We start from the raw sequence: 11,870 nt of genomic DNA on the forward strand, positions 1-11,870 counted from the left end.
ATATAATTGGCAAACAAATAAGTAAATCATATTTTATCACAATATACAAAGTAAGAAACTCTTCTTTGCACATCGCATCTAATCAACTAAACAAAGAGCTCATGTATGAAAAACAAGTTCAACCTACAAACCAAAATAATAACACAATTTGTTTTATAAATTTAATCACCTTTCATTTCTTTTTCAATTATATTATATTTAAATACAATAAAATTATTTTTTTACAAATTAATAAAAGCATTGGTCGAATCTTTTCACCCACCTCTTCGCGGCGGGGATGTCGTAATTACTCTTCCCATATTTAAAAGTAGAAACCACCTCATTACTTCCTCTCTGTGTTTTGTACTTCACATTTCACAATTTCCGATCACCCATCAACAAACTCAAAATCTCCATCAATATCCAATCTTTTTTTGTCTGGTGTTCATCTTTCCCAATCATAATCGTCGTCAAAAGTTTCTGTAATCATGGGTCGTAAGCATTTACACGAGTTACTCGAACAAGATCAAGAACCATTTCAGCTCAAAAGCTTCATCGCCGACCGCCGTTCTCAGCTCAAATCAACCACCACCGACGCCGGAAAAACAGCACTTCGCATCAGAAAACGAAACCCAATTGTCGAATCCACGTCGTCTTCCACCACTGCAAGAAATTTCTGCATCAACCATGTCTGTCTTGTCTCGTTTCAGGACTCGCCGGACTTTAGGAAATCACCATTTGTTGATTTTACGTCGAAGGAGATGAAGAGCCCGTGTAATAATGCCGCTGTCTTCCTCCATATCCCGGCCAGGACCGCCGCCATGCTACTTGATGCCGCCACTAGGGTTCAGAAACCTAAAACTGGTTCGAAACATATCGGGTTCGGTTTACTCGGGTCTTTTCTCCGGCGTTTGAAGGACCGGAGCACCCGCACAAAAAGCCGTGAAATTGGACCGGTTAACGCAACACCATCTTCACCACCAACAAGAAGAAGCCGGAAAAAGATTGTTAATGGAGGCGTGGAGGTTGACGGCGGTGGTGATGAGAAACGGTTATCTAACTCGTGTAATAACAGCAGGCTTAGCAGCTGGACATCGTCGGAAAAGACGTCGGAGTTGGAGACTTCATGTAGTTCAAGATCAATTCACAACTCAGAAGAAATTGAATGTTTGTGCTCTAATCCTTCTAGCCCATTTCGTTTTTCACTTCAAAGAACTCCGTCCCCAACTCGCCGGAAACCGGATTCCTCATCACCGGTGGCATCTCCGAGCCGCCACTTCCAACAGGTTTTGTCTTTATTGTCTGTTATTATTATTATCATCATTTCTTTATAATTATTAACCATACAAATTAGTTTATGCAAATCCGATTTAAGGTCAAAATATGCGGTGGTTGTACTGAGTTAACTCGTAACTCAGTTGAGGATTATGGTCTATATTGGGTGAATTCTGACTCTCATGGCTGAATTGCATTTAAAATCTTAAATGACTAAAAGATCCTTTGTGTGACATTAAGACAAAGAATTTAGTGTGGCTGTTTTATCATTTATATCCTTTACAAAATGTTTTTGCAGCCTTATTATTATTTAAAACTTTGATAGTATATTGAAGTGGAAAGAACCTTACAAATGATAATAATGATACATTGGTTGTTTATTTTTATAGCAAATATATAATAATTAAATTCGAAAAAAAGACAAAATACAAATTTGTCTTTTAGTTTGTATTAAATTCGGTACCAAACAATCCTATAGCCACACATGTACAATACAAGTATGGGTGGGTGGGTATCCATAGAACAAGCTAGAACAAAAGTCAAACGTCAATTTTCAAGACCCACGAATTGTAAAATTCCCAAATCATGATAAAATAATTTATAAGTTTAAAGAAAGGTTAAATGTAAAATGTCAAAGATAAATCAATGCAGAAGATTGCATTAAAGATAATATAGATAAAGTGGTTGTAAATCATTAAGAAATGTTTCATTTAAGATAATATCGACAAGTAATCGACAAATGTTTTAAAATCATCATGAAAGTGTATGAACTATACAAAAGGTTTCATTTAAGATAATATAGACAAAAGGTATTAAAGAATGACAACTAGAAACCTAGAAACTTTATATCTAGAATTTGTGCATGTAAATAATGTTATAACATACCAAGGGAGTGGAAGTAAACATACATATAGATGAATGAATTTGATCAAATTATATTCCATTATTAACATTTGGTGATAATATAGGAGAATAAAAGTTATGAAGTCGAGCATCCTCAAGAAATTCATGGGGCAACGGAAGACATTGAGAAAGAACAGTGTAGCCCGGTTTCTGTACTTGACACTTTATTCGATGATGATGAAGAAGAACATGACGGTGGTGTAACAGAAGAGGACTGTTACGATATTGAATGTAGCTATGCCAATGTACAAAGTAAGTTATAGAGAACTCTATTATCTAAGTTTATTTGAAAAAAGTTTATGACAATAAACTTCTCCATATTTTTTAAAGGTTTTTTTAAGTTAACTAATTTATCTTCGTTTATTTAAAAACAATATAGAGCTTCCTCTTCTATGTGCCATTTTTAAAATCATCGTCATTTATTTATAAAGGAATGTCAAGTGAAAATAAGATTTAATTAAATTAATATATTATGAAAACAATAAGGTAAATTAAGAAATATAACAACTTTTTAATGTGTATTCGAAGATAATAATCAATTTTTTGTTAACAAAAATAACCACTTTGTCTGGAATAAACATTTCAGACCAAGAAAAAACATTTCACCAATACCAGAACCACATTTCGAATTCCGGAACAACATTCTAGATTCATGACTAAAATTTTGGATTTAGGAAAAAAAAATGAAAAAAAATCTCCGAAATTTTAAAAACAAGTCCGAAATCTAAAGAATAATTCTGGAATTTCAAGAAAAAAATATATATTTTTGCTTAATTTATCAAAAAATTAAACAAAAATAATTATATGAACAATATACAATATTAGTACATAAAATTTGACATTTTATTGAAAAACTGTTACATGAAGCATTACAAAATGTAGCATTTAGAATTCCAGTAAAAAAACAAAATTTTTTCTTTGAAAATTATTAAAAAAAAAAAAAAAAAAAAAAAAAAAAAAAAACTTCGGAATATGAATAATATTTCGGAATTAGGACATTATGGAAAAAGTGGTTATTTTTCAAAAATTGAAAAAAATTATTATTATTATTATTATTATTTTGAAAAATCCTCTGTAATGGTTACATTACTCAATTTTCCTAAAAATTAAATATGATAATATTTAAGTATATAATTATGGAATTAATAAATAATAAATATTACAAAATTAATACTTAATCTCTCTACTCTAATAAATAAAGGTTTTTTTTGTCACATGTCCTATTCTCCTTCATTTGGACACATGTTATTTTCTAGAATTTTTAAATTTTCTATTTTCTACTTGTCATTTTATTGTATTTTTCATTTTATTAAATTAAAATTTTATATTTAATATGTAAGGTAATATATATGTAAGGTATTTATTAGAAAGAGTTTATATATATAATGTATTCAATACATTAAAGCCTCATTAATTTTAATAATTCAAATTTTTTTCTCATTCTTCTTATAAATTCAAATTTTTTAAATTGTTAAAATTTCATATTTAATTTTATTTATTAAACTCATGTAATACATGAGTGTCACATCTAGTTAAACATTAAAATAAAAATATCTAAAAATTCCGTTGTTTGCATCTTTTTAATTCTAATTGGTTTTAATGTCGATTTTAACTCTAATAATATGTGCATCAGTAGATCGTTCATCGACTTGGTTTGAAAATAGTGGCTTTCACATTGTGTATTAAAATTTGTACTAGAAAAATAATAGAGTACATCTATCAAAGTTAATTGACCTTTTTAACCTCTTATGGTTGATGAATTTGTGTCGGTCAGTGTGTTTATGTAGAAGAAAATAAAATAATTAAAATCGTAATCAAGTCCAATTAATTGTTTGTACTTAGGGAAAATGCAAATTATTCGTGGGACCCAGGAAATTTATATCAAGCAGTGGGTACCGATGGGGTGTATTACAAAAAAGTAAAAAGGAATATTTTATGTACTTTTGTCATTTATCAAGCAGCTTTTGTTAAAACGTTGCTTTCTTTGTAGCTTTACTGAAACTTTTTATTGCGTTAAATTTATAGGAGCAAAACAACAACTCTTACAAAAGCTTCAACGCTTCGAGAGGCTTGCAGGGTTGGATCCAATTGAACTTGAAAAGCACATGTTAGAACAACATTATGAAGATGAAGATGATGATGATGATGGTGGTGAAAATTATATATACGATCAAGAAATAACTCATGAAGAGTTTGTTAAGGAGATATCTAATCATTTAGGGGTCGGGAAAATCCCATGGTATATGAAAAAGCTCGTATTTGACCTAATTTCAGAAGAGAACAAAAATGAAGAACATGAAGTAGTCATAGAAAGAGTATGCAAGAGGTTGCATTCATGGAAGGTGGTCGAATTAAACACAATAGATATGATGGTTGAGACAGACTTTGGAAGTGAAGGGTGGAAGAGGTACAATGAAGAGAAGTCTAGAGATATAGGGATAGATATAGAGCAGGCCATTTTCGGGTTCTTAGTTGAGGAATTGGCTCAAGAACTTGTAGAATCTATTGTACAATAAAATAATTTAGAAGTCAATAATGTTTTTCTTGTTCAACTCATATAATTTACTTATAGGCTGGGAATAATTCTAATGTGATATTCTTTAACCTATAAATGAAATGTATGTCAAATGAAACGATAGAAATTAATGATTATTGATATTTTTGTCCACACATGGTAGGAAATGGGCAATGCGTGGCTACTTCATTGAAAATGTATGATATGCAACTTCAACAATGTTATTGCATGTACCAAGACAATATGTATCATGTTTATTGGAGGCAAGGAAATGTATTCTTCTGCATTTGCTAACAACGAATTAAGGTTAAGAATTATACAAACGGTTGATCATAGCTGAGTTATTGGCATGTCCCGAAAACTCTATAGGGACCCTGTTAATAAATTACACATATATTTACATATATTAATTATATAAATATAATAAACAATAATATGATTTTCAGCTTTCAAAATTATCAAAAAAATGTTTTTAAGTTGTTATTATAATGTTTTTAAGATGTTATAACTTTTTTATTTTTAACATGTAAAATTCTGCTATAAATAATTATTTGTTACCTAAAAAATAGTTTTTTTCTTCAAAATAACAACTTCTTTTAGCCCAAAAAAAGATAACCCAAAATCAATTGGGGGTTGGGGAACAGGGGTAACAAACGGGATTTAGGGGCGGGGGCGGGGGTAGGAAGGCTGAACATTTCAGGGGCGGGGACGGGGACAGGAGAATGGGGAAACTTCGTGGGCGGGGGACACACTCCCTGTCCCGTTTACCCCCGTTGACATCCTAACTCTACCATAATGAGATGTCACCTTGATATTTAATGGATTTGAAGTTCAATGACCATTGAACTCTTCCATGGGAAAAAAAAAAATAAAGTTTTCTAATCTTAATTACATACTATAAATCAGTTTTTGTAACTTTGTATTGAACTTTCTAGAGTTCAATGCATTGTAGGAAAAATATTGATGGAGTTTTATGGAATGTAGAAAATGATGTGACAATCCATTGAACTCTATAGAGTTCAATAGAGTTCAATGCATTGCGGATGACTTAAGAATCTAAAACTACAACATTTTAACAAGAAAAATGAAAATTAGTTATATAATAAATAAATAAGATAAAATTATTTACAACTTTTTACATTTAGGCAATGTTTTAAAAACCGGTTTTTTAGTTGAACCGGTATGGTGAGCGGTTCCCGGTTCGACCGTCGGGTCAACCGGTTTCTATATTTTTCATGTTTTTTCCTATTTTCCTACACACACACACACACACACACACATATATATATATATATATATATATATATATATATATATATATATATATATATATATATCATGAATTTGATGTTTACAAGTTAAAACATTAAAAATACACATACAAATAAGTTGTAGATGAATCAAAATACATTAAAATAACACATAACTATAAGTTTTAGTGTTTTATATCAATCCATGTACGTCAAAATAAAAATAAAGTATAATACCGAAACAAAATATATTTTTAGATGAATACAAATACATCAAAAAACTTTATAACATTCAGCATATGTTTTTATTTATAAAAAACTAAATTGATTTGAAAAAAAAAATCACCAAATTTTATTGTGTAAATGGTTTTTTTTTTTATATGTTTTTATTCAGTTTAACCGATTCAATCGGTTTATTTTGACCGGTTCAACCGAGTTTTTTTAAAAACCGGTCGGCTCAATCCGATTTAAATTTTGACATAAAATCGGTGATAGTTGAACCGCTCTCACCACTGGTGTAAGGTCCGACCAGTTCGACCAGCCGACTCAAACCAGTTTTTAAAACATTGCATTTAGGGTATGTTGAGCAACACGTTTTTAGATCTTTTTTATTTAGAGTTTCTAAGAAAAAAAATGTTTAAATTAAAAAAAAAATCCTTAGGAGTATGAGTTTCTAAGAAACCATTTGGTTATAACTATTAGACCATCCGTTATACCCACCACATACCACATATGTGGTGGGTGCCACATCAGCATCACATTCCACTACCACTAACATGTGATACTTACCACTAAACACACCACTCCACCTCATTTTTTTTTTATTTAAATTTAATTCAAAAATACATCAAAATCATTTTTTAATACTAGTTTTTCCATTAAATTAAAATACCAAATTACATTAAATAAAAACTACATTAATTGAAATTAAAAAAAAAAAAAAAGATAAAAATAACAATCAAAATTAAAATTACATTAGTTAAATTAAAAAAAAAATTAAAAAAAAACTAAAAAAAACTAAAAATTCCAACCATAAATAAAATAACTACCCCCTACGCCTACGTCGGGCTCGAACCGACTCTTTCATTGCTTGGAAAAGTTCCAAGTCTTCGCCCTCATGGTCGTCCGCTTTCATTTTCAAGATTTTCATATCGGTTTTTGTTTGGAGTGTCTTTTGTGCCTCTTGAAATGATGTTTGTGCTTCGATCATTTTTTGTTTCATCCGAGTCATCATCTCGGCCTTCGTTTCTTGAAGTTGCACATATCGATCAAATTTATCGCCAAACATATCCATAATACTATAATTCGAAAATGTTGACGCCGCTTTTTTTTCTTTATTTCTTCTAACGGTGAAACGACCCAAAAATACTACCCAAAATTTTTTGATTTTTATTATAACAAAACCATGAAACTGAGTATCACATAATAAAAATCATATGCTGCGTGATCAAAATCCATAATAAAATACTGTGAGAAAGATGTATCACAACTGTATCCAAACATATCAAAAACTGAATCAACTCCCAGGACAAAACTAAAGCTGTGGTGTGTGCGATGCCATCATCCCGAGCTCTTCCATTTGCTTGCGGAAGTACCTGAAACCAAAACTGAAACTGTAAGCACGAAGCTTAGTGAGCTCCCCCAAACTACCACATACCATGCAATAACATATAAAGCACATACTGGGGCCTTGCCCCCTCCATCAGACCGAAGTCCGAAGCTGACTGACTGGGACCTTGTCCCCTACATCGGACCGAAGTCCGAAGCTGACTGACTGGGACCTTGTCCCCTACATCGGACCGAAGTCCGAAGCTGACTGACTGGGATCTTGTCCCCTACATCGGACCGAAGTCCGAAGCTGACTGACTGGGATCTTGTCCCCTACATCGGACCGAAGTCCGAAGCTGACTGACTGGGACCTTGTCCCCTACATCGGACCGAAGTCCGAAGCTAACTGTCTGGGACCTTGTCCCCTACATCGGATTGAAGTCCGAAGCTAACTGACTGGGACCTTGTCCCCTACATCGGACCGAAACCCGAAGCTGACTGATCATAGCATCACATATCAATTAGCATTAGCACATAACTCCTGTCTGAGCCACGGAGGCGTCAAACATACTAACTACTGCATTGGACCGAAGCCCAAAAACTACTGCTAACTGAACGGGCTGGCATTGTGGCCTTAGACCCATTCCTACTGGAAGGAAACTCACCTCGTGAACTGGCTGCTGTGTGTATGGCTCTGGAAACTAACTGCTGCTGCTCCGGTATCTCCCCGGCTATAATTCCATAACACACTCAATCAGATGCTAATCACTGCATTGGGTAAAATGACTCTTTTACCCCTGGTCAAAGTCAACTCTCTCGGTCAAAGTCAACCTACAGTTGACCTGACTCGCCGAGTTGGGCCGCCAACTCGCCGAGTCCCTAGCCTCACTTCTCAACCCTACTCGTGGCTACTCGTCGAGCATGGCATCGACTCGACGAGTACCCTCTCGATTCAAAAACTCAGACAATCTGCATCCGACTCGCCGAGTCATATGAACAACTCGACGAGTTGTTCTTCGATCTAAGAAGATTGTCTTGGACTCGCCGAGCTGTATGAACAACTCATCGAGTCCCACCATAACTGAGTCTACCCTTCGACTCACTGATTCCACTCTACTACTCACTGGTCCCCACTCGGCATTACTCAAAAAGGGAAAATCGGGGACTCGCGACTCGACTCGCCGAGTCGTTCTTCCGACTCGCCGAGTCGCTTGCATGCAGTCACTCTAAACTCGATTCTGCTTTAATACAGTGTATAAAATTTATAGATCTGGGCTCCCTTAACTCGATTAGCACGTAAAGATTCTATCTTTACGTGCCCATATACGTCCATGAAGATAAAATGGCTCAAAAAGCATAATAAAGGCTAGATCTAGGGTTCTCATGCAAAGTATCTTCAAAAAGGCAATAGATCCGGGCTCTACAACTCCTAAATGAACAGATCTAAGGCGACCTATTAAGGCATCCATACAACTATAGGGTTTGGAAAATACATCAACTAGCCCTAGAAGTGTTCTAATGGAGGTTTAAAGCATAAAACAGAAGGAAATCCGAGGAATACCTCAATGAACTCTGATTTTGCCCTTGGATCTTTGCTGTACACCTCTTCTCCTTGTTCCTTTCTTCTTCTTCCTCTTCAAGCCTTCAAAATCCACACAAAAACACTTAAATCACTCAAAGGATGGATTAGGGTTTCTCACAGCTCTCTGAGGGTGAAGGAGGCGAGTTTGGGGGCTCATAAGGTTGTTTAAATAGGGTGCAACCCGGGGATTTAGGGTTTCTTCCTGGCAGGCAGACTCGCCGAGTCCCGAATATGGACTCGCCGAGTCGCCGACTAACACGTGCACAAAATCCCGTCCCTACTCGGCGAGTCGGGCTATAGACTCGCCGAGTCCCTCTTGAAAACTTCTAATTAAATGCCATGGAAGCAACATACCAGAGACGGGTCGTTACAAACGGGCCGACAAAGAGGTTGGTCGTTTTCAAGATCTATCGGATCGTCGTTGATGTCGATGTGTGTTCGGCCGTCCGATTGTTGAGAAGTTCCATCGGGGTTTCTTGAACGCTTTGAACCGGAAGATTGGGAAGTTCCTTGCGTTTGCTCTTTCCATTTTGGGGCGTCTTTCAATTTTAGCCATGGTTTCATATACGGAAAAGTTTTGCGTGTTGGCGTTGTTTTTTCAAATTGGTCCATGGCCGCCTTGAAAACATCAAAATCGTTCAAGCTGCTTTTACGTATGTTTAGGAGGTTGTTGTAGATTCCTCAAAACTCGGTGCATTTTAGTCGAATATCTCGCCATTTCAACGTAATTTGATCGGCATTTCGAGTTTCACTTTCCATTAACTCGTAAAAAATGGCTCGGACTTTTTCCCAAAAACTTTCGTAAGGCTGGCTATCTCCTACAATTGGATCTTCGGAAGCCGCCACCCATGCCTCCGCTAACTTTTCTTCTTCTTCTTTTGTCCATGGGACCCTTTCTTGGGTGGTAGTGGGTCGGACCAGGTTTTTTCCTTTTTTTCTTTTTTGGTTGAGGTGGTCGTGAAGGTTGCGTTTCCGGAACAAAATTCGGCGAAAGTGGTGGTTGTGAGCTTGGTGGTTGTGAAATTGGTGGTTGTTGTTGTTGTGACGATTGTTGTTGGAGTTGTTGTAGTTGTTGGAATTGTTGAAATTGTTGGTATTGTTGTTGTTGGAAAGCCGGAAAAGGTTGATATTGTTGTTGGAAAAGTGGTGTTTGTTGGATAGGGGAACCACTTTGAAGTAGATTGATAAAACCGCCTTGAGGTGACTCCATAGTCGGGAATTGGCGAGGTGTCGTATCTAACGCAAAAACGTTATCGGGTTTGCGATTTCTGTAGTTTGGAGGGGTGTTTTGGTTGGGATCCATGGTTTTTGGTTGTGAAGATGTAGTATGTAAATTATGTATAGAGATAGAAAAGAATGGTGTAAAAAATAAGGAGTAAAAGTGTTATATTTATATAGGTAAATAAATTGTTTATAAATTAATTTTTTTTAACAAAATAGCCGTTCAACGGCTAGTATAACGTTCACAAAGCCCCGACTCAATTTGATTGGTCGTGCGCTTCCGTTGTCCCGAACACGAATGAAAACGACCACGAGCCACCATGGAACAACGGGATAGTGTGCACGTCCGTTGTTCGTGGCCAGCTCAACCACGAACATGCTCGTTGCATGTATACCGTTTGGCCTTTTCTAAATGAAAGACACACCTGATGAAAATGGCGTAGAAACCATTTGGTTATAACTATTATCTAACACCAACTTTATTCCTATATACCCTTAACCTATTATAATTGTACACTTATATTACTTTTGACAATATATTGTTCATTACGTTTCTTGTTTTAAATCGACCATTCATATCGACATTAATTTACTATCTAACAAAAATTAGAATATAAATCTTTTCATCTAAAAGTTCTTTATATATAGAAAAGATATCTCCACCTAAAATTTGGTGCAACATGGGTCCCCTAAGAAGGCAAAATGTTGTTTAAAATTGGAATGAGGTTGGTATCATCCAATGGCCGAAAAGGGGAGACAAAATGTTGTGGAGATTGAGTTGAATCAATTATTGACATATAGTATTTAATATTTAATATCAAATTAACTATTGTAACCGAAACCCTTTATAAAGAATTTTGTAAATAGATACTTTAAAACTTCTCTTTAAAAACAAATGAGATTAGGTGAAATATATATAAAAATAAAAATTATGTTATGTACAAATAAAAGTTTCTTTCGGGTTTCGGGCTGGTTTTGGGCCTAAATAGGATACCCCATTTCTTTCTGCAATGTGCACCTCTATTCACGAGAGAAGATTCTTAAAGTTTTTCTCTATTTTATTTTGATTTTACAAAATTTGGGTATTTGACGACATGTCTTGTCAGATGTGTTTAGCGTAAGAATCTTTCTGTTTGGAGATTGATGAAACCCCACTTCACCTAAAACAAGTCATTAATTAGATTCTTGCTCACAAAGATTCCATCGTTATTCTTTTAAAGTATTTGTCATCTTTAACTACATACAATTTATGTAAATTATTATTTTCCTTGACTGATAATCCAACCAACATTGAGCTTTTTGGTCTAACGAGCATAGATTCAAGAGATTAATAACACCTGGTAAATTTTGTCGTGAGTGATAGTGGATAGAACCAATTTCTAGTAATTTGGTAGGCTTTCTTATAATGTTTGTTTCATGTGAATTTTTTTTCTACACACCATTCTATTAAGCACCAATCTAATATACTTAAGCTAATCATTCCCACATTTGGTATTGCGCGTTATTCTCTCATGGTATCATTCGTCTGACAAGATCCTCCCCCTTTCCGATCGTTTCTTTTTCTTCTCTCTCACCTCTTGCCTTCTCTTTCTTTCCC

At 34.7% G+C, this 11,870-nt stretch overlaps 1 protein-coding gene across 2 annotated transcripts; it reads left to right on the forward strand.

The window, feature by feature from the left end:
• The first annotated feature begins 267 nt into the window (after nt 1-267).
• LOC111905017 (uncharacterized) lies at nt 268-4,827 on the forward strand. Of its 2 annotated transcripts, XM_023900698.3 has the most exons (4): nt 268-1,265; nt 2,223-2,409; nt 4,000-4,075; nt 4,183-4,386. In XM_023900698.3, exons 1-4 carry the CDS (start codon nt 468-470, stop codon nt 4,247-4,249), a joined length of 1,128 nt encoding a protein of 375 aa, XP_023756466.1. In that variant the 5' UTR covers nt 268-467; the 3' UTR covers nt 4,250-4,386. The 2 variants fall into 2 exon arrangements, with proteins under 2 accessions (XP_023756466.1, XP_023756465.1); XM_023900697.3 differs by lacking the exon at nt 4,000-4,075 and having other exon boundaries at nt 270-1,265; nt 4,183-4,827.
• Nucleotides 4,828-11,870: the final 7,043 nt, after the last annotated feature.

Source organism: Lactuca sativa, chromosome 1 (assembly GCF_002870075.4).
Source record: "Lactuca sativa cultivar Salinas chromosome 1, Lsat_Salinas_v11, whole genome shotgun sequence".
Lineage (NCBI taxonomy): Eukaryota > Viridiplantae > Streptophyta > Magnoliopsida > Asterales > Asteraceae > Lactuca > Lactuca sativa.

What these genes read in the sequence shown, in the direction of transcription:
- LOC111905017 (XM_023900697.3), top strand. Translation starts at nt 468, where the DNA reads ATGGGTCGTAAGCATTTACACGAGTTACTCGAACAAGATCAAGAACCA. An exon ending in CGAGCCGCCACTTCCAACAG is followed by an intron (nt 1,266 to 2,222) that starts GTTTTGTCTTTA and finishes GTGATAATATAG; the next exon opens with GAGAATAAAAGTTATGAAGT. An exon ending in TAGCTATGCCAATGTACAAA is followed by an intron (nt 2,410 to 4,182) that starts GTAAGTTATAGA and finishes TTAAATTTATAG; the next exon opens with GAGCAAAACAACAACTCTTA.